Source organism: Hermetia illucens, chromosome 4, assembly GCF_905115235.1.
Source record: "Hermetia illucens chromosome 4, iHerIll2.2.curated.20191125, whole genome shotgun sequence".
In the NCBI taxonomy this organism is placed as follows: Eukaryota; Metazoa; Arthropoda; class Insecta; order Diptera; family Stratiomyidae; genus Hermetia; species Hermetia illucens.
The window spans coordinates 131,798,538-131,820,979 of NC_051852.1; the positions used below are offsets into that span (position 1 = coordinate 131,798,538).

Below are 22,442 nucleotides of genomic sequence, written 5' to 3' on the forward strand. Positions count from 1 at the left end.
CATATGTAGATACATAGGCATGTCTACATTATAGACTGGTGACGGGAATCAGCCTCGTGTGTTTTTTGCAACACATCAGAAACACTCACCAAACCCTTAATTCTGACTAATGGTATGACTGCCGAATTGTGAATTAAGCGAATCTCCCGGTGAGTATGACCAGCTATGTTCAGTCGCTGATAATTTGCATACTATTTCACGTCGAAAACTTACCTCGTTTTACGTCCCCTTTTCACACCGCAAAAAGGATTCACAGCGATAAGGGTTGAACGCTTTTAAATTGAGTTCAAGGTAAATTTTTGAAGACCCATATGAAGCCTTACTGTGAGGCAGTGATGCAGAAAAGGTGTGCGATAAATAAATCTCAACAATGCTTCACTGTCGCATCGAGAAAGAAGCAGATTCTTCCAGGAAGATTAGGTCTGAATCTAAATTGAGTATAAATCTATTACTCAATCTCATTTCCTAATTAGCGTGTCCCTCATTCACTTCACTTAGGGCCGAAAGTGAAAATGTTGCAAGAGTTCCTGCTCCTAACTGGCTGGTCACACTACAACCCTCACGGCTGATTGTGTGTACATTATTGCGACAACAAGGTACTTAGCTCCAATAAAGATATATTGTCACGTACGCATTATCTTAAAGGTTCCAGTTCTTATTTGCAGTAGAACCGTTGAAGTATTCAGACCAAAAACATCGTCGGCACTTACAATGAGGCGTCTTACGTTGTTAATTATCTTAATATCGCACGGACTAGTTCAATCCCAGCACGATCCGCATTTTTATCCGAACCGAACGACTATTGTGCATCTTTTCGAGTGGAAATTCGACGATATTGCAAGGGAATGCGAGAACTTTCTAGGACCAAATGGATATGGTGCTGTACAGGTAGGAGATTTAGTTCTGATTAAAATCTACCTTTGATTTCGTGATGTGGTCCATTATTGGTATTTTGCTTAGTATTTGCATTAAGTGCTTTTTTCCATCCCAGTGGTTAATTTGAGTGTATTTGAAATGATAAGGCTTTAGTGTAAAAGCAGTGTGGAAGCATCCTGAGGGATCAATTAATTGACGGTTAATGAGTATGACACAAGTGCAGCTATAAAAAGACAGCGGGTACAGAAAAGTGGCATAATAAGCATCAAGTGTGGTGTAGAGTTAAATTCAATTCAAAATCAAAACAAGGACGAAAAAGGATAAGAAACCCTTTTCGAAATGATTAGTCGACTCTTCCTTAATTTTAGTTTGGGATAACTCAACATTAGACACCTATTTTTTCTCAAGTTTAGGCAGTTGGTAAGCATCCAATAATTTCTATATATGCGTCTGAATATATCTGATAATATTCAGAGGTGGCCATAACTGATATCCGGCCATTTTGGTCAAACGTTTTTTTCTTAAAATGGAGGGCATGAGGGCATTTTTGTTCCATGGAATTCCATTCTTTAGTTTTTACTATAAATCTTGCATCTGTTAATTCTACCTCGTGAACATATGTGTTTTGGTTCTACCATTTCACCGTTTCGATTAAATGAGAGCTACGCATTTCTACATAGACAGATTGAAGCCCAAACGATGCCCTTTTGCTGAAGGAGAGGACCCAAGGCCAGACTCTAATATCTTCCTGAGATTAGTCCTAATTTCCAACTCCAGCACCGGATATGCATCATAATAGCACCTCTTCTCCTAGTCCAACATTTAACAGGATCGAAAAAAGTTTGAATGACAATACAAACTCCAAATCCAATAATCTCTTTGGAGAATTCAATATCACCCTCTATTAAGCCGGTTCGCAAAATGAGTTAATGCACAATGTGACCCAAGTAATTTTTGTTGTTATTCAAAATTGTTGATGTGTCATTCAGACCTTGCCCCATTAAAGTATTCCACTTTGAAACGAAATATCCGCCCTAAATTGGTGGAATACTCCACACTACCGCGAGAGGTTCTCTCCGCTTTGTTGATTATCTATTGAAAGAGGAGGTGGAGGGTTTCCAGCGGATAACGATTTCAGTACCCGTGTGCTATTATTAGTCTTCATGACGCATTAATATTCCAAATTATGGTTATGCGTTCATTGAGCTTCTTTGCTTTTCGCCCACAATGAAATCTCGGGAAAACTCTGGAGATTATAATTAGTACGGAAGATATTTATTAGCACGATGTCGTTGAATGGGTATCCTGAGTTCCTAATTGTAAATTGCTCATTTGTAAAACCCTATATGGTAGAAATTTGTATTGTAATAAATTCGTCCTTTAAATTGCTGAGGTTGAAAAACAGGAGGCGAGCTAACATTGCAATTTAAAACGATACTTGCTAATATGCAATTTTTCAAGTCAATTGTATCCTACTTTTGGCCACCACTTCCTTGTCATGATATCCCAACTACAGTGCAGTACATTTTGCACTTTTCCAGTGTAAACGACAAAGCTAGGACCATCCGGACTCAATACATAGTTTAATCATCAGTTATCCAAGCTTTCGCTACACTGTGTCCTGCTCCGAGGTGCCCGATTTATTTTTTCAAAGCCGCCTTCTAATCCATTGGAAGATTACATCCCAAGCATTCGAGATGTCAGCTCCTGAATTACAAATGTTCCAAGAATATAAAAATCGGCACCTGGTTATGATTAGTCGATTAAGGACAAGATTCCTCATTCAAGATGACTTACTTCTATATCAAACCAACCGGTATTTCCTGCTTATCTTTCTGACCGCCAATAAACCTTACCAAGGAGTGAATTCCGAGAAAATTTGAGGACATCCTCAATATTATAGTGATAACTGTTTCCACCAAAATTTAATAATGCGTAGACAGGAATTCGCGCAAGTGACTATGCAGCGAGTCGCAGACCAGTACCGCTTTATTACTCGCAACGCCACAACCCCAGCCATCATCAGGGAGGGTGTTCCACTTGAGGTCATCGCGGAAACTAGTGACCGAGAGTCGTTGGAGATAGAAGCGGCGGCATCAACAACACAAGGCCGCACTGCAAGGAACAGTTTCATTTCTCGTCGAGGCGCTCTTCTCCACTGTCCAGCTGAGGTCTCCACTGAGGCTCGGGACGAATTCCAAAGAGCGTGTATAGAATTCTCGGAAATGGATCCTTCGCATAGACCAGGTGTTCCCAGGCTCTACGCATCTCCTGAAACTCCGGGAATTCTGTCTCAAATCAATGAGGAGATTGCATCTCGGCTCTATGCTGATATGTCGCTGCTGCAACTACAATCACTTGTGTATTGTTTTGCAGTTACGGCTGTCAGATTGCACGGCCAAAGGATTCGCCTTCGTGTTATTGGTTTGAGTGACCAAAGAGATCCATCATGGAAAATTTATCTGGAACTTCGGCGGGACTCACTAAGGCAGGACATTGCTAAGCTGACTCAGATCAGTACTGGCAATGCCAGCATATGGGTGAGAAATAAAGTGCAGAGGGTTTACAGAAACTATGCCATCCCAAAGTAGACACCCGTAGTTGAAATTCCCGACACAATAAAGCAGAAACTTTCTGTCATATGTAGTCTGTTACGACGATATGGCGAAAGTCGCTCCTGACGTGTCCAGAATGCAACATACGCGAGGAACCAACGGAGCTTTTTCAGATCTCTCAACGAATCCCAACAGAGCGTCCAATACGCACCTCGAGACCAACAACATTCTGCCCAACGAGCAGAAGGGCTGCCGAGTTGAATCAAGGGGTTGCAAAGAGCAACTTATTATCGACTCAGTAGTTGCAGGACAAGCAACTAGAGGCCAAAGAGACCTCTTTAGTTGCTATATCGACTATGCCAAGGTTTTCGATAACATCCCGCATACCTGGCTAATCGATATCCTACATCTGTCTAGCGTTGATCAGAAACTAATAAAGTTTCTGGCGACAGTCATGGAAGGGTGGCATACCACCTTATCAGTGCGTAAATCTGAGGGTGCTAATACCTCAGAGCCCATCCGTATACGGAGGGCATCTTCCAGAGGAATTCGTTGAGTCCCATTTGGTTTTGAATAGCACTGAACGAACAGATGACTGTGTACCGGGGAGCTCTTTGCTGAGACGGAGGGATTCATGTGTGCCATTCAGGACGGCGTGGTCACCACTCGAGCTTATAAAAAGCTCATCATGAAAGAACGGGTGGAGAAGGACAAGTGTAGAATGTGTGGTTCGGCGTTAGAGACGTTGAACCATTTCATTTCTGGCTATCCTGTTTTGGCATTGATGTAATACATCACCAGGCATAATGCTGTATGTAAGGTTATCCATCAAAGCCTTGCATACAAGCATGGGCTGATCACGGGAACATGTCCGGTTTACCGATATGAACCGCAAGCAGTACTTGATAGTTCTGCTTACAACATGTATTGGGACCGGCAAGTTCTGACTGATCGCCATACTCTACATAACAAGCCTGACGTACTGTGAGTTGGCACGACGGGTCGCACAATTGATGTTGCTATCCCCCATAATAGCAACATCGAACGGAAATACGTGGACAGGAAGGTGAACTATGAGCCACTGACCTGGAAAATCAAAGAAATTAAGCGTTTCGAGCGGGTGGTTGTAGTTCCCATAATATTGTCAGCTACCGATATTGTCCCTAAATCCCTAACGGCTTCCTTTGATGTCCTGGGACTTTCGCACAGTCTGGTTCAAACATACAGAAGCACACCATTCTGCATACGTGTTCGATGTTGCGGGGAGTTCTCGACGAATTCTCCCATTGACCTACTACCGGCCACTACCATCGTCCGAGCCTAAATGCTTGGCACTTAGTGCTAGTAAAATCCAGCATCTACCGAGATATAATTCGAAAATATTAATTGTTGTCGCAACAATCCATATTGAATCAGGGCCTTGAAGTGTGTTAGAGCACTTCATTCAAGACCGCAACGGTGCACTACAGGATTATAGTACCGTATGTGGTCAGCATTGCGCTCGCCCGAGATTATTATCCTGATTTGACTCAGATACTCATTCACAGCTGAGTCGACTGGTATCCGACGATAAATCACAATACAAATCTGACTGCCATCAGTAAGATTCGAACCGCAACCTTCCGTACGACAGCCTTGTGCTCTAACCACGTAGCTATCTGGACACAAAAATTTAAGGAGCCTAAATCTTACCAGCATTTTTCAAGTTTTCCATTGGATATAATATGTAGGTCTTATCACGAGTTGAACTGCATACGACCAAGCATGTATTATATGTTGCTAATAATAGCGTGATCACTCCGATCAGCTATGTGTATCGCCAAATTTGTCAACGAGTGGTCGAAAAAAGCAACATTGTTTTCGTGGTATTGATTTCCCTGCGCTTCTGTTTCCTTTCCTGAGAGTAATTCTGTGTGAATAAACTCTCAGTCGTCTTTGATTTCTTAATGTTCAGTGCCTGCAACAAGTCAGGATCTTCCTTGAAGTTTTGTATAAAACAAAATCTTATTAAAATCGGTTTATTGTCTGTGATGGTTTTTTTTTCGGAGATGGAAATCTTCCAAAGACATGTTCGACCGTGTAGGATTTTTACCCACTAAAACCACCCCCTGTCTCCTATCCTCTTCCCCGGGAACCCCCACAAAGTATTTCGTCGTGGGGTGGACATGGCTCTAGCCTCTCTCTGCCCCGATTGCATTCGCAAACGCGCCTTTCACGTCTCCTCTGCCTCTTTACATCTGCACTGACTCCGCCCTACTATGTCCGTCACTGCATTCCAGCTCTCCTATCATACAAGCATTTTCCCAATTATATTTTCCGGTGCTACTGTTCCTCGCAATGTCTCGTCTAGACTCTTCCTGTCCTTAGCGAATCTAGGACAATGGAAGAAAACATGCTCCGAAGTACCGTCGCAGCTGGCACAGTTGAGTAAGCGGTTCAGTTTAAACCTATAGAGGTATTTATGGCAACTGCCGTGTCCCGTGAGAAACTGCATGAGATCATAGTTTATTTCAACATGCGTTCTCTGTGTCCAAACCTAGATACTGGCAATCAATGTGTGAGTTTCACCTATTTCCATCGTTGCTGCCACCTGCTTAACGATTCCACCCTTTCGGCGTCTTTCATTTGCCGATCAGAGGAGGAATCGGGTCGATCATTTTTACGTGGCATCTTATCGGCCAAAATGTCGATCAGCATCATTCCGGGTACTGCATAGGCCGTTTCATCGCAGAGGGTTCTATAACTACAGCACACTCTTACGACGGTCTTTCTATGCACCGCGTTCATCTTTTGAGCATTGCATGCGGTATGCAATGCAGTTGACCAAATTGGCGCTTCGTAAAGCAGTATTGAGCTCACCACTCTAGCTATAAGGAGTCTACGAGTGCATCACGGGCCTCCACCATTTAGCATCAGCCTTGCCAGGGCCAGCTAACATTAGACGCCTTGGTGCAAACATTTTATAAGTCCTGCTTGCGATTCAGCCTCGCAATCATCTCTCCTGGCTTTGAAGTGATGATATACTTCCCCATTCTGATACGGGCAGTGGTTTCCTTACGCCGCTTCGTGATAAGCACCATCTGTGTCTTATACTTCGCGAGTGCACGACCTGCATCTTTCAGCTACTTCTTTAGCAGTGATTGCTTCGGATGAACATAATTGCACATCCGCCAGATCTTTTGCAACAACAATCACCGCTATGTCATCGGCGTAACCCATTATTGTGGCCTCGCCAGCAACTGAGACGTTGAGGACATCATTATACATGATGTTCCACAACAACGATCCCAGAGTCATATGGAACACGCGCTGAGACAATGTATTCTTTGGTCTCCATGTCTGTGTCATACCAGAGCCCTCTATCTGTTAAATAGCTGTCGACTAACGCAGTTAAGTAACTGGGTACATCAATCGTCGCCAATGACCCCCTTATAAGGTTCCAACTGGCAGAGTTGAACGCATTTCGCACGTCAGGGATAATCATAGCACAATACTTGTTAGTGCTACTCTTTCCGTGCATCGCATTTTCAGCTAAGCCAGTGACCAGTTTGATGGCGTCGACCGTTCGGTCAATCTAATAAGCCTCTCAGACTTTCTATAGCCGGGAGTAATCTGTTATAGATTGTTCGCTCCAGCATTTTCGCCATTGTGTCCAATAAACAGGCCTGCAGGAAAATGGTTCAAGCTACTCTACGAATAAATCTGGCTTCGACTTAACGGCCAGTTTAAGGGCTTTGTTTGCTACACCGTCGAGGCCTGGGGTTTTGTTGTGCCCAGCCTACCGTAAATCTCCAGTATTTCTTTTGTCGTTACTGGGGGTATTACAGCGACATCTCAAGATGTCTGCAGACTGTAACCCCTTGTGTACTCCTGAGGGAACAAACCCTGCACGATTTTGAGTAGCAGATCTGGACATGTAATTTGCGGAGCTACCTGACCTCTAAATCTCTCCAGCAGATCCCTGTAGGCGCTTCCCCATGGGTCTATATACGTCTCTGCGCAGAATTCCTTGAAGCTGTGGCGCGGCAGGATTCGCGGCATTCGAAACTTATTTCGAATGTGGCGAATGTGAGCGGTCAGATGACGCCAACGCCGCTCTCCACATTTTTTTAGAACTCGCCACAGGGGTGGAGAGCGGGCGCAAAGAGTGCCATGAGGTGGAGGCAGAATGACGGAGAAAAATAATTGCCGATTCTGCCTCTAACTTTTCCGCGGTGACAGGTGTCTTTGTACTCTAGATAATAAAAGCTTGAATGAAATGAAATGGTTAAGTAAAAAAAAACGTATTAATGAAATTTAGTATGAAACTAAAAAGTAATCCCTCTTGGTTCGCTGTATGGCCAGCTTCAGGTTTCTTCGGGCTTCCTTATAAGCTCGCTGTTTCACCTCCTGATCAATCCTGCCCATTGCTCTCTGAGCCGCTTGTCTGCTACGATGGCACGCCAGCCGAAGCACTGACAATTCATTATCCCACCAGCAGTTGGGCTTTTTGCTAAGGGAAGTACTCGGTATCGATGCGTCACATTCCTTCGCGTGATATGGAGGTCTCTTTCCAAGGGTGTACCTTTTATAGTGTCCTGGTACAACCACACACCTATGAATGTTTACTCGTCAATTGATTTCGCAGACCAACCTGACGTTCTCCTCATTTTTGGACGAGCAAATTTCCAACCGCTTCATTTGCTCTTCAGGTCAAAGACGATTGCCTGGTCATCATTATGGGTATACTGTCCATTGACGTTCCAGGACTTATCGCGAGCTAGTGATGGACTAGCGAAAGTCAGATCCACAACCGAACCGCACCCCGGCAAGCATTAACCTGATCATCGTTAGCCAATATGTATGACTTGTTTCCCGCATACCCACAAGATCACCCCACCTGTTGGATCAGCTATTCATACAATATTGTTAGGGTTTCTAAAGGGTTCGCTTATTATAGCCACTTGTACCTCTGATTCATGGGTGGTCTGCGAGAGCAGATCTTACGCGACCCTACAGTGATTGAGGTTGATTTGGATCAAGCTCATTTTCTCACATTTCACACTTGCCCCTTCCGGCAATATGCCCGCTGTCCAGGACCTCCTTTTCATCACACAACATGCATTTGGGATCCTTGTTACAATCGCGAGCAATATGGGCTGTTTTTACCGCAACATCAGCATCGGCTAGACCGATCAACCTCACACTCTCGTTAAATGTCCGTACGAGAGATACTTGAATCATCTTTTAAACGAGATTTTCTCTCTAAGACGACAAACTACCCATCCAATACGGACCTTCCCGACATCCAACAGCTTGCGTCCAGCTTCTGCTGGCAACCGAATGGTTGCCGTCTGTGTACTTCCATACATCTTTCTAAGGCTTACAATGGATGCCTCCTGCAAGTCGTGCAGTTTGAACTGCTCCGCTAAGGCAGTGTAGATTTCCGCCTTAGAAGTGACCTCATCCAGGTCCTTGCACTTTGTAATGATAGTTATGGAGATAGGAGATCAAGTCGATCCCTTGAGTGGCCGATAACGACCTAGAGGGCAGAGCTATCCCAAAAAGCTAAACAATTTGGCAAAATTTGACCGTGAAGGTCCGCCCACGAAGATTGCAGCTCTATCAAAGCTCTCGGTCGACACGTTCTTGCACGCCTCTGTGCTAGCCAGGCTCGGGAATGTGGGGGGGTCCTTTGAGCGCTTTGATCCCTCACGCTTCATTACTAAAAACAACGTGTCTTTACCGGTGCGTGGGTCCGCACCGGATTTTAAAATCGAATTTTACGTAGGAATTCGCGACGGCCTATCGAATAAAACCAGAACGCGAGCTAAATTGGAAAATAAAAATAATAAAAAAAAACGGCTCGACCGCGCGCGTGGAGCCGTTTGTCTCCGGACCCGAGTGCCGCGATCAAGTAATGGAAAATCCACGACGGATCACCTTCCCGATTGCCGTCCCTTCCGCCTCAGATCTTGAACGAGGCGCGGCCGGTGAGGTTCCCACCCTTCCTCGACATCCTCCGGCCAGTTATTCTTTTAGAGGATGTCCCTTATGTAAGAATCCCGCGGAAGTAAGGAGGAACTAAGGGGAGGAAGTCCTCAAACTACCTTTGATTATTCACACATTAATGTACTTTTTCAAGCTTATGAACATAATACAAAGGAAAAAAAAATTATTACAACCAAAAAGAAATCAAAATAAAGTTAATTAAAATGTAAGTTTAAGAAAAAGAAAATGAAAATAAAATAAGAGAAAAAAAAAAAAAAAAAACAATAAATAACCAAAGTGTAAAATTTACCAACGAGAAGGGAAATAAACTAAAAATCAATAAAAAAAAAAGAAAAGAAAAGAAAATAAACAAATCACTTACCCAAATGTCACTCCGAGCTCGGACCGATCCTTCGGGTACCTATTTCTTTTTTTTTGTCTTTAAATTCAAATTATTTATAACTAAAGAATATATAGTCCTACAACAAAAAAACTAACGTTAGTTCACTTCTTCTCTATGATTTCGTTCCTCATGCTTTTATGAGGGATTGTTTATACACAACGCGCAAATTTCGACACTAGATTTCAGCAATTAGATATTAATTTCTTTCCGTTGCGATTTCGCCTATTTCAATTGTTTTTCTTCTTTTTGCTTTAAAACTCTGTACATTATTCAGGTGTTAACGATTAAACGATTTTAATCTATTCTCGGAATCTTCGTTTTAACTACACTTCAGTTAGCACAATGTGGGGTTAGTTTTCTCGGTCGGATTCTTTTATTTTGCTCGCGGAAATCTTCACACTTTAGGATGAATTATCCTCTTCTTTTTCCTCCGTCCTCACTCTTATCTTTCCTCTTCCTCGTTTTCTTTTTTCCCTCAGTACTCGCTGCACCTTCCTTCACTCAGTTCACCAGACATCCTCCTCAAGCTCCAAAAGACTTTTTTTTTCCTCCGTCCTCACTCTTATCTTTCCTCTTCCTCGTTTTCTTTTTCCCCTCAGTACTCGCTGCACCTTCCTTCACTCAGTTCACCAGACATCCTCCTCAAGCTCCAAACCAAAACTCGCCGTTTTTTCCTTCCCGCCAAAAAACCTTCTCCCAGCAACATTCTCGCTGCCTTTGTTCGTGCACCGCTTCTATTCCCGCTACATAGCCTTTCTCACTCGCTAGGCAATGTTGCGGCAACATGCGCATGCGCCTGCGGATGCGGCAAATCATTCCCCTCCTGTCAAGATCAATTCGCTTGAATACATTGAATAATGTGCAATCTGCGGCGAACTTTAAGGCAATTGCACACTATTAAATGCATTGTTTAAGCAAATTGATTAAGAAAGAGCCGAATGAAATTCCGCTCCCGTCGCGCAGCCGCGGTCACTACAGGGCAGCTGGGTTTTCGAGACCCGCTCGAGGAAAGAAAGCTGAAGACCAGTGAGGGCCTCACTGCTGATAGCGGCTGGATGTTGGCGGTTGCAAGGAAAGGTAGATCGAGATCCAAACCCACATTAGGCCTTGAGGTCCTTCGCGTGAGCGATGCCCAGGTTACGACCCTCCATGTCCTCCAGCTCGTATTGAACCGTTCCGACTCGACCGATGACCTTCGCCTTCACGAACCTCTGATCCAATTTGGCATTATATCGTTTTGCTGCACTGCTTAAGTTGAAGAGCCGCTTATACACGATATCTCCGACCTGAAATTCACGAGCTCGGGATCGCAAGTTGTAACCCCTTTCCTGTGTCTCTCTTGCCTGGAGGATTCGCCCTTGAACCTCTGCTCTCAGAATAGCAAGTTTATCCTGAGAACAGATCTCCAAGGTCGCATCAGGTAAGGCGTTCAGGCGTCGTAAAAGGGCGTAGGTACTCCCATGGGTGACCATGCTTTGCCCAAAAACGACGTGATAGGGTGATGTCCCTATCGAGACGTGTTTCGCTGAACGCAAGGCACAGTTGATGGATGACAACTTGTTATCCCAATCTCTTTGGTCAGGACCGATATAAGCGCGTATAGCAGCCAACAGTGAGCGATTTACTCGCTCCGAGGCGTTTGCCTGCGGGGAGTATAAAGCGGTGTAAATGTGTTGAATGCCATACTGGTTCAGAAGATCGTTGAAAGCCACGGATTTGAACTGTACCCCATTATCAGATGTGATCGACTCAGGGATTCCAAACACATGAAAGATTCTCTTCTCCAAGTATTCGGTCAGCACGTTTGTGGTAAACCGTTTAATCGGCTCCACAAATGAAAACTTTGAGAGAGAATCGAGAACGACTATTGCTCCGATATTTCCGGCGCGAGATCTGGGGTATGGGCCGATCAAATCGATATACAAACGTTGAAATACCCGATCGGAGATGAGCGCTTTTCCCATTAGAGGTTGGAGCGTTTGGTTGGGAGCTTTTGACGTCTTGCACGTTTCACAATTGCGGATATAGTCCTTGACCTGTGAAACCATTTTAGGCCAATAAAACCACAACCGCAGTCTACCCAAGGTTTTACCAACCCCCCCATGTGCACTCAAAGGATGATCATGGGCACGGGTGATCACCTCCATCGTCAGCTCCTCCGGAATCCAAAGCTTCCAAGCCTGTTGTTCCTGCATCTCATCTCCTGAAGCATGATTGGTTCGTTTGTATACCAATCCATCGCATACCTGCAGATCAGGGAGTTTGTTGGAATTCTCCCTAATACGCTCTATTAACTGCAAATAGTTCGCAGACCGAAAATGTGGTGAATTAAAATCCACGTCTGCGTTGTTCCCACTTCTCTCCAAAGCATCCACCTCCGCTGGTGAATACATTCGAGATAGAGAATCCGGGACCAGATGTTGTGATCCCTTTCTGTGTTTAATGATGAACGAGAATCCTTGAAGCTTCAATGCCCATCTGGCCAGTCTGCCGTGAAGGTCGGACTGGTTCATCAGCCATTTGAGCGAAGCGTGGTCAGTTACCACTTCGAATGTTGTGCCTTCAACATACGCTCGGAATTTGCGCACTGCCTCCACCGCTGCCAGACATTCTTGCTCAGTGACAGTGTAGTTTCGCTGAGGCTGTGTAAGCTTCTTCGACATATACGCTATAGGAACTTCATGTCCCTCCTCTGTCTTCTGCATCAGCACCGCTCCTATGCCATGTTGACTTGCGTCACAATGTATGGCGAAAGGCTTGGAGAAGTCGGGGCTGTGCAGAACTGGAGCCGAGGAGAGACTCGTTTTCAGAGCGTCGAAAGCCGAGATAGCTTCCTCAGACCAGCAAAACTGACGCTTCTTCTGAAGCATGTCTGTCAACGGTGCAGTCAGCGAAGCGTAATTTGGCACAAATCGCTGATACCACCCACACATCCCAAGAAACCGCCGCAGTTGCCTGACGGTTTTCGGCCGCGGAAAATCTTTGATGGCGTGTACCTTGTCGGGATCGGTACAAATCGTCCCGTTACCGATGATGTGTCCCAAGTATCGAACTTCCTTCATGACAAACTTGCTCTTCCGGATGTTCAATGTCAAGCCAGCGCGTCTCATACAGAGAGCCACTTCGCTTAAGAGCAGCAGGTGCTGGTCGAAGGTCTCTGTAATAAGCAGCAAGTCATCTAAATATACAAAGACTTGATGACGTAAGTGAGCGACGTAAGCCGCTGCATGGTTTGGGGTGCATTGCAGAGCCCAAACGGCATGGTCACAAACTGATAGAGTGGCCGACCTGGGACGGTGAAGGCAGTCTTATCCTTGGACGCCTCATCCAGAGGAATTTGCCAGAACGCATCCTTCAGATCTAAACTCGCAATGAATCTAGCCTTCGGGAGACGACTGAAAATCCCCTCGATGAGAGGTAAAGGATAAGCGTCCTTCACTGTTACACTATTCACTTTACGTGCATCAAGGCAAAGTCGCACTTTACCAGGTTTCACCACAAGGGTAACTGGCGAAGACCAGGCGCTTTGCGATTCTTCGATGACTCCCAAAGCCAGCATCCTATCAATCTCTTCGTAGAGGAGCTTTTCGATGGCGGGAGAGACTGAGAAGTGTCTCTGTTTAATTGGTTTGTTACCGCCGACATCGATGACGTGTGTCGTGAGACTTGTACGTCCTAAGCCCTCCGACTCGAAAGATGGAAAACTGCCAATGACAGCATCGAGCCTTGCTCGCTGGTGTGTCGTCAACTGGTGTTGATTGACGTTCTCAACATTTTCGATAGAACAAATGGAAGGTACAAATAAGTCCTGTGCGAGATCGAACTTGCGCACAAAATCAGCTCCAAGGTAAAGATTTTGCGTTAACGACGGGATAAGGAGGAACGACATCGATTCCGTCCGATCACGAAACGTGATGTCAGCTGACACTCTGCCTACTGTCGAGTGGCTAGTCCCGTCAGCTGTCCTGAGATCGATGCGTAATTTCTCCCACTTGTACCGACCGTCGTTAATAATTTTCCGTGCGAAATCCGAAGCTAAGCAACTTACAGTGGCTCCGGTATCAATCAGTCCTGAAACACGCTCACCCAAGACTGTGACATCCGCATACGGGCGAATATCATTATTGGGCCGACTCGTGAGAATGGCAGAGTAGTAAAGACGACGGTTGCGCATTATTCGCATCCAATATTGGCGTAAGCGAAGAGTTGAGCGCTTCGGTTTTTTCGTCGCCATCTCTGCTACTCCGAAAATCCGTTCTCTGGCCGCTTGATATTGTTGCAGTCTTACGTGCAACGGCCTCAGAACCGAAAGCATCGGTTTCCTTGAAACAATTGTTGGTGGGGTCAAATCCGGGTAGGTCATGTTTGAGTTATCGGACCGCTTCAACACGGTAACTTTCGGAGTTACTGTGGAAGACGTTGTCGCAATGCCTGCGCAGTCACGTGCGTCCAATGCAGGAACGCCCTGATGACTGGGGCTGGGCTCTGGAACTCGACAGTTCGGACATACGGGCTTACGAGTGTTCGGGCGCCCGCAACCGAAACAAAAGACTTTGGGATCCTCCCAACAGTCTTCAAACAAGTGTCCAATCTGCCGACAATTCCAGCAGACCAAGTCCAAATATCGATCATGAATCTCAGACTGAGGATTTCCTGAGATGTCCTTTATGTCAACACCCTCTTCAGATTCAGCAGAATAGCTGTGTAATTGGTGAGAGAGCCTGCTTGAGAGACGCTCCTCTAAAATTTCGCTCTGCTGCACTAACTTACGCAGCTCGCGAACCGTACTAGCCGGAAAATAGAGAAGTTGCCTCTGAACGTCGGGTCTCAGCCCACGACGTAGCAACTCTACCAACTTGTTTTCCGTTAAGGAGTTTTCTAGCCTATTTGCTAGCAAACGCACAGCTTTATAGTAACTGTCGAAATCTTCGGATGGACCTTGCATGCGGTCTCGCATCAGTTCAAGGATATCCCAGTCATCTAGAGAATCCTTAAACTCATGGCGAAGAGCCTCACGAAAAGAGGTCCACTCGATTCGTCCGACAGACTGGTGGTAGTCCCAGTACCAATCTGCTGCTCTGTCTCTGACAAGGGTGTGTACATAAGTACACAGCAGGCCAAAATCCCCCTGTAAGGTTGTGTTGGTCAAAGCCTCCACGCGGAACAGGAATTGGTTGATGGGCAAAGTTTTTGATGTGCCATCAAAAACCAAGTTCCAGGATGCCAAAATTGAATAAACACGATCCGCTGACATGGTACTAAGCGGTCGTGCCTGGCATCCATACGGCGAATCGTTCTCGTCAGAGTCGGAAAAATCGTACATATAGTCGAGTCCGGATCTGTCGTCATGTCGTTGAAAGTTCTCGGATCCGGACCTGTCGTCAAGTCCGTAGAAATCAACGTTACGTCTATGGTCAAGTGTGTAAAAATTGTCTTTATTATGTCCTCTGTCATGTCTGTCCTCAAAATGTACTGCACGAGTTGAAGCAGGCTGATGTTGAGCTGCCTGATGCACTGAGTGCGTGTTCCGGTTCGAGTCTCGAAGTGCAACAAATTGCTCTCGAACCAATCCCTCAACTTGTGAAGCGTCCGTCGCCCTAGCATCCCGCGTGGAAGGATCAACCCAACCCACAGGATCTCTCCTCGCCGCCTCATGCCACCGTCAGTCATCACGGCGTGCTGGCAGGTCAAGCTCAGCTGAGCTCCATTGACCTGGAGGTAACGTGGAAGGAAGGCGATAAAGGTCGCGAGACCCGTGATCTCTTTGATGGGACATATCGTTATTCAAATTTAAAAAAAAAATAAAATTGGAAACGACCAAAAGGAAGTCCAAGAAAAAGGAAAAAGAAAAAGGAAAAAGAAGCGAAAAGAAAAAAAAAAACGAAATATATAAAAGAAAGCAAAACAAAATTTAAAATGATTGAATGAAATCGAAAAGGAAAAGAAGCAAAAAAACGAAACAAGGCAAAAGAAAGAAAATAATGAAAAGAAAAAAGAAAAATGAATTACGAGGACTCCTCTCTCTCTAAATTGTCAACTCCATATATTAACTCCCGCAGAATTCTCGGATGACTAAAATGTCATCCCAACCTCATAAATTTTTTCACATCTGTGTGCAGAAAACTTCCACACACAGTGTTTTTCATCATGAAGAGACAACAATTGAGTTGCTCCCCGTCGCAGAATATTAAATAAAAGAACAAAAGCAAAAAGGAATCGCGAGAATTCAATCTTCCTCGTCTGGAGTCAGAGAACAAAGTGAAGATGAATCATTGAGGACGGAACGGTACAGCATATAGCCGACTACCTCCGTATTCCATCAAGGATCCATCTCACCCGTCACTTCATCCCTACGAAGAAGAAAGAATATTTAATTTTCTTCAAATTCTGAAACGAAGAGATAGCCATTTCACATAAAGGTAGGGAAGGACACTCCTCAGAAGCTCGGACGGCAATACCTTTCAGCTTATAGCCGCAAAGGCCCGTAGATCCAGAGACTTCTGGGAGGCAATCACCTACGAGGCGTTAAGTCTCAAGACAAACACAACAAACGACTAGCTCTTATGGTATTCTACCAAGGATAGGGCAGGAAACTCTACGTTACAAGGTGGGAAAGGAAATTGAGGCTTAGGAACACTTGCTTCCGGGGAAAAAGGCGTGAAACCTAAAACTAGAAATCTGAAGACAAGTGTACGTGGAGCCTAGCCGGGAACAATATTGAGAATCTATTGATTCTCTATCCGACACCACCAAACGAAGTTGTGAGCCGGAATAGGCTATCTTCCACATGATTCCAGTAACCTGTAAATAATAAATTAAGCCTGAATCCAGGAAATGTTGGGTCCGCACCGGATTTTAAAATCGAATTTTACGTAGGAATTCGCGACGGCCTATCGAATAAAACCAGAACGCGAGCTAAATTGGAAAATAAAAATAATAAAAAAAAACGGCTCGACCGCGCGCGTGGAGCCGTTTGTCTCCGGACCCGAGTGCCGCGATCAAGTAATGGAAAATCCACGACGGATCACCTTCCCGATTGCCGTCCCTTCCGCCTCAGATCTTGAACGAGGCGCGGCCGGTGAGGTTCCCACCCTTCCTCGACATCCTCCGGCCAGTTATTCTTTTAGAGGATGTCCCTTATGTAAGAATCCCGCGGAAGTAAGGAGGAACTAAGGGGAGGAAGTCCTCAAACTACCTTTGATTATTCACACATTAATGTACTTTTTCAAGCTTATGAACATAATACAAAGGAAAAAAAAATTATTACAACCAAAAAGAAATCAAAATAAAGTTAATTAAAATGTAAGTTTAAGAAAAAGAAAATGAAAATAAAATAAGAGAAAAAAAAAAAAAAAAACAATAAATAACCAAAGTGTAAAATTTACCAACGAGAAGGGAAATAAACTAAAAATCAATAAAAAAAAAAGAAAAGAAAAGAAAATAAACAAATCACTTACCCAAATGTCACTCCGAGCTCGGACCGATCCTTCGGGTACCTATTTCTTTTTTTTTGTCTTTAAATTCAAATTATTTATAACTAAAGAATATATAGTCCTACAACAAAAAAACTAACGTTAGTTCACTTCTTCTCTATGATTTCGTTCCTCATGCTTTTATGAGGGATTGTTTATACACAACGCGCAAATTTCGACACTAGATTTCAGCAATTAGATATTAATTTCTTTCCGTTGCGATTTCGCCTATTTCAATTGTTTTTCTTCTTTTTGCTTTAAAACTCTGTACATTATTCAGGTGTTAACGATTAAACGATTTTAATCTATTCTCGGAATCTTCGTTTTAACTACACTTCAGTTAGCACAATGTGGGGTTAGTTTTCTCGGTCGGATTCTTTTATTTTGCTCGCGGAAATCTTCACACTTTAGGATGAATTATCCTCTTCTTTTTCCTCCGTCCTCACTCTTATCTTTCCTCTTCCTCGTTTTCTTTTTTCCCTCAGTACTCGCTGCACCTTCCTTCACTCAGTTCACCAGACATCCTCCTCAAGCTCCAAAAGACTTTTTTTTTCCTCCGTCCTCACTCTTATCTTTCCTCTTCCTCGTTTTCTTTTTCCCCTCAGTACTCGCTGCACCTTCCTTCACTCAGTTCACCAGACATCCTCCTCAAGCTCCAAACCAAAACTCGCCGTTTTTTCCTTCCCGCCAAAAAACCTTCTCCCAGCAACATTCTCGCTGCCTTTGTTCGTGCACCGCTTCTATTCCCGCTACATAGCCTTTCTCACTCGCTAGGCAATGTTGCGGCAACATGCGCATGCGCCTGCGGATGCGGCAAATCATTCCCCTCCTGTCAAGATCAATTCGCTTGAATACATTGAATAATGTGCAATCTGCGGCGAACTTTAAGGCAATTGCACACTATTAAATGCATTGTTTAAGCAAATTGATTAAGAAAGAGCCGAACGAAATTCCGCTCCCGTCGCGCAGCCGCGGTCACTACAACTTGTTGACTTGGCTACTGAAGCCTTCGGCTTTCCTCACTTTCTAGCATGAGATTTCCCTTTTGGTTCCTTCAGATCCTGCTTACAATCCACTACAAGTCTTTGAGATCAGGGTCAGCTTTCGCTCTTCTTAGTATGTCTGCATAGGATATATTACCCGTGCTTGAAATGATGATTACCTCGGGACGGATCTTCATTCTCTCCTTCTGCCCCTTTTTTGGCTTCTTTGGTCCAACCTTAATCCAAGCATGAATTTTTTGATACAGGTTTTAGGTCCCTAGTGGTACATCTTTTTCTTTTTTGGGAACCTCCTGATTTCCTGGATGTTCGTCCTCTTTTTCCCGAACCCTCTTTTTCTTCTGCCCATCCGCGTGTATACGGTTGGGTGTCAGGTGTATTGACTGCGTCGCCGTCGAAAGAGTAATTTTAGGGCTCTCCTTCATATTTTTCTCATCTTCCCGCGATTTGTTATATAGAATTCTGATGCCTCTCACTATATGCTTGATTGCTTGGTACACGTTGTGTTTATCTTTGATGAATTCCGACAACTCAACAATTTTCGCTCCACGCAAAATGAAAGATGAGTCTTTCAGGTCGGACTTCTGCTTCAAAGCCTCCATTCTTCTTTACGCACATTTTATGATATTAACGGGATTCCTGTTGCCCAGGTCCTTTTCCGCCTTGGATATTGAGGGAGATCTCATAATCGTTGAGCTTTTCCTAAAAGGATCCGGCTCTCGATACTGAGGGGCCTCCTCTTTACGCTCGTATGTTGTTGATGTCATTGGGATTTTTAATGACCAACGTTCTCTTTTGGGTGCATGCTTCTGCGCGTTTGCTATGGGTATTCTAGAGAATGATGTGCTCGGTTTAAACACCTCCTTGTTTAAGCTGCTTGTAGCATTAGATGTCACGGTGGCCAAGCTGTTCACCACTGAGGAACTGCAGTCGAGGGATATCGATGACCGGGAGCCTGGTCGCCCACTCCCAAAAACCGCCGGTACTGGGGTTCGGAACCTCTGCACCATAAGTTTATACACGTTCTCTTTGTCCATATTGGTTTATTATTCTGGGTGACCTTCCCATAGCCATTATTATCCACGGGTGGTAGTTCTTCTCCCCCCTACCCGACCTGCGCAAAAACATGCCCATGGACGCACACCTTCGAATGCGTACAAGTATATATTCATACGCATCCGCCGAGCATTCCTCTATCCGCACGAAGGGACACGCCTGATTGGAGATATGGCAACTCCTCACAGATCTGACTGCCTGTCTATCTGCTGTCCGTCCGTTACACGCATTTTTCTCGGAGACGTTTGGAGCGATTCATACCAAATTTGGTGTACAAGTAGGAACAATGAACGCTCACGCATACAGTGGGTTACATAGTTCTACATCGAATTTAAGGGGGGGGGGGGTCCCATACAAACAAAAGGATGGTGTAAATTTTTTTTCATCAAATGTAGTCATGTGGGGTATCATATCAAAGGTATCGGTTAGCACTTTCCAAAGCTGATCCTAGTTTTAACATTTATTTGAAAGGTGGGGGTGTGGGGGTCGAAACTGATCATTTATTTAACGGACCCATTCTCAGAAACTACTCAACCGAAAAATTTTAAGAAAATCAGGAGGCTACCACTATATGGTGCCGATTACTATTCGCTGCATATAATGTATAATGTTCCTCTTAAATTATTTACTAAATAACAATCAGCGGTCAAAACACTTACGTTCCGTCCTGACGTCGTTCTTTCCTCATTTCATGCCGTCGAGCCTTTTGACTCAAGGAAGTGATCCTCAGTACTTTCAGCTATCTTTCCAGTCTAAATTTAATGGAATCTTCAACGGGCCTAGTTTAAACCAGCAGCCTTTATAAAAATATGGAATATTATAATTTACAGGTTTCACCAATCACCGAAAATGCAATAATTGAACCACGACCATGGTGGGAAAGATACCAGCCAATTTCCTATCTAATTGCTTCCCGTTCAGGAGGTGAGGAAGAGTTCGAGGAGATGGTCAGGCGATGCCATCACGCAGGTGTGGTTGTCTATGTAGACGTTGTACTTAATCATATGGCCAGACATCAGAATCGAATAATTGGAACGGCAGGGTCTCATGCGGATACAGCCATCAAAAGCTTCCCCATGGTCCCTTATACCGTTCACGATTTCCACCCCCGATGTACAATCAGAAACTACCACAAAGCGGCTGAAGTCAGAAATTGCCAACTAGAGGGCCAACTCGATTTGGATCAAAGTAAACCAAATGTCCAGGATCACATAGCCGATTTCCTGAATGAGTTAATCAAAATGGGGGTGGGTGGATTCAGAATTGATGCAGCCAAACACATGTGGCCTCGCGACCTTGCTGACATTTATCGCAAAATTGATGATTTGAATCCTGCGTTTGGCTTTCCCATACGGGCGCATCCTTTTATCTATCAGGAAGTGAAGGATCTGGGAAATGAAGCTGTTAAAAAGTACGTTGTTTGTATGCTAGGATAGTTCAGCCGCTTGAATAATTTGAACTTTTCAGGAATGAGTACAATGCGCTTGGGGTGGTGACGGAGTTTCGATATGCGGTAGAATTGGCTAAACTTTTCCGGAGGAAAACACCACTCAAGCTCCTCAAGAATTGGGGTCAAGAATGGAATTTCCTTCCGTCACGAGATGCATTAGTGTTTGTCGATAGTTACGATACTCAAAGGGGACGTGGTCCAGGCGTACTAACACATCGAAGTAGGCGGGAGTATATTATGGCAGTGGGATTTATGATGGCGCATCCATACGGTATTAAAAGAATTATGAGTTCCTATAAGTTTACACATCCAGATCAAGGTAAGTCTCTTTTCTCGGTCTTTTAAACAGTAAGCTCAGTAGTTTCAATATATTAATATCTTCAGGTCCACCAGCGGATAGTAATGACAATATCATATCACCCAAGTTTGATGAGGACGGCCAATGCAGGAACGGTTGGATCTGCGAACACCGGTGGAGGGAGATTTCAAACATGGTGGAATTCAGGAATATAGTGAAAGATTCTCCTATTACAGCGTGGTGGGACAATGGAAATAACCAAATTGCTTTCTGCCGTAAGAGCAAAGGATTCCTTGTCGTGAATAATGAGGGCAACGATTTGGAGCAGAGCCTCCAGACGTGTCTTCCAAAGGGAAGCTATTGCAACGTTATATCTGGTCGCAGGAATGGAACTTCCTGTACCGGAGATACTGTCGAAGTGGGTGAAGATGGAATGGCTACCATCCGAGTTCCGATAGAAATAGGAATTCTGGCAATTCATATTGGGGTAAGATCAATTCATCCCTCGCTTTCCATGTATTATTCTCAGGTTATTTATAACCATCAATTTAACTTATTTTGTTGCAGGAGAAGCTGTAATTGCAATTCCCGTGGAGAAGCATTGAGGTCATGTATCTTCATCTGAAAAGCGTCATTATTAAGTTATTTATATGTGCATTGTAATGTGAGAATAAACGGCAGTTTTTGTAAGATCCGAGTCGTTGTTCCTTTAGACCAGTTGGCACTTCAAATCCATACGTGCGTCGCCAGATCACTTAAGTCTTGACCAATCAAGTCACAAGTGCGGAAAACCTCGAGTGCATAACTCGTTTGCAGCAGATATTTTGGTTTATCTTTAATCTTACTTAGCTTTCTCGGGTCCATGTCTACAACGATCCGTGATTTAGCGATGCCCCGCTGTCGCAAGCTCCTCAAATGATCAGTAACCCGCAAGTAATTGACTTCAATTAGTGTTGTAAATATTTGGGTAATTCAATTTGAGCGGAAATGTTGACACCGTGGAAATGCGAAAATAAAATATGGAACAATGCGTAGGGGGCGGACTGTTGGCTCATCTATGTCTTGCAATTAAGGTGTTTTGTTGTAGGACGCGAAAAAGTTCGCTGTAACCATAGTTACGTCAATTAGATTTGAGAGGGAAAATTTCCGTTTTATGATGGACCAAATGGTTGATTGAGAGGTTTATGCAATGGAAGTCGACGTCGGCGTCTGAATCTGGTTGCAATTGGAAGTACTATGATGCAAGGCTAGTGCGTAATAGGATAATTTGAAAACTACTCAAACTAATTTGAATTGAGCTCTATGAAAAGTGAATTTACTCCACTAATTTGTCTTTAAATTAAAATTTGTGCGTGAAATAG

At 44.2% G+C, this 22,442-nt stretch overlaps 1 protein-coding gene across 1 annotated transcript; it reads left to right on the forward strand.

The window, feature by feature from the left end:
* The first annotated feature begins 644 nt into the window (after positions 1-644).
* On the forward strand, positions 645-21,773 carry LOC119655986 (alpha-amylase 4N-like). The gene is made up of 5 exons (XM_038062224.1): positions 645-888; positions 20,164-20,744; positions 20,801-21,102; positions 21,168-21,568; positions 21,649-21,773. The coding sequence occupies exons 1-5, from the start codon at positions 712-714 to the stop codon at positions 21,658-21,660; spliced, it is 1,473 nt and encodes a 490-aa protein (XP_037918152.1). The 5' UTR covers positions 645-711; the 3' UTR covers positions 21,661-21,773.
* Positions 21,774-22,442: the final 669 nt, after the last annotated feature.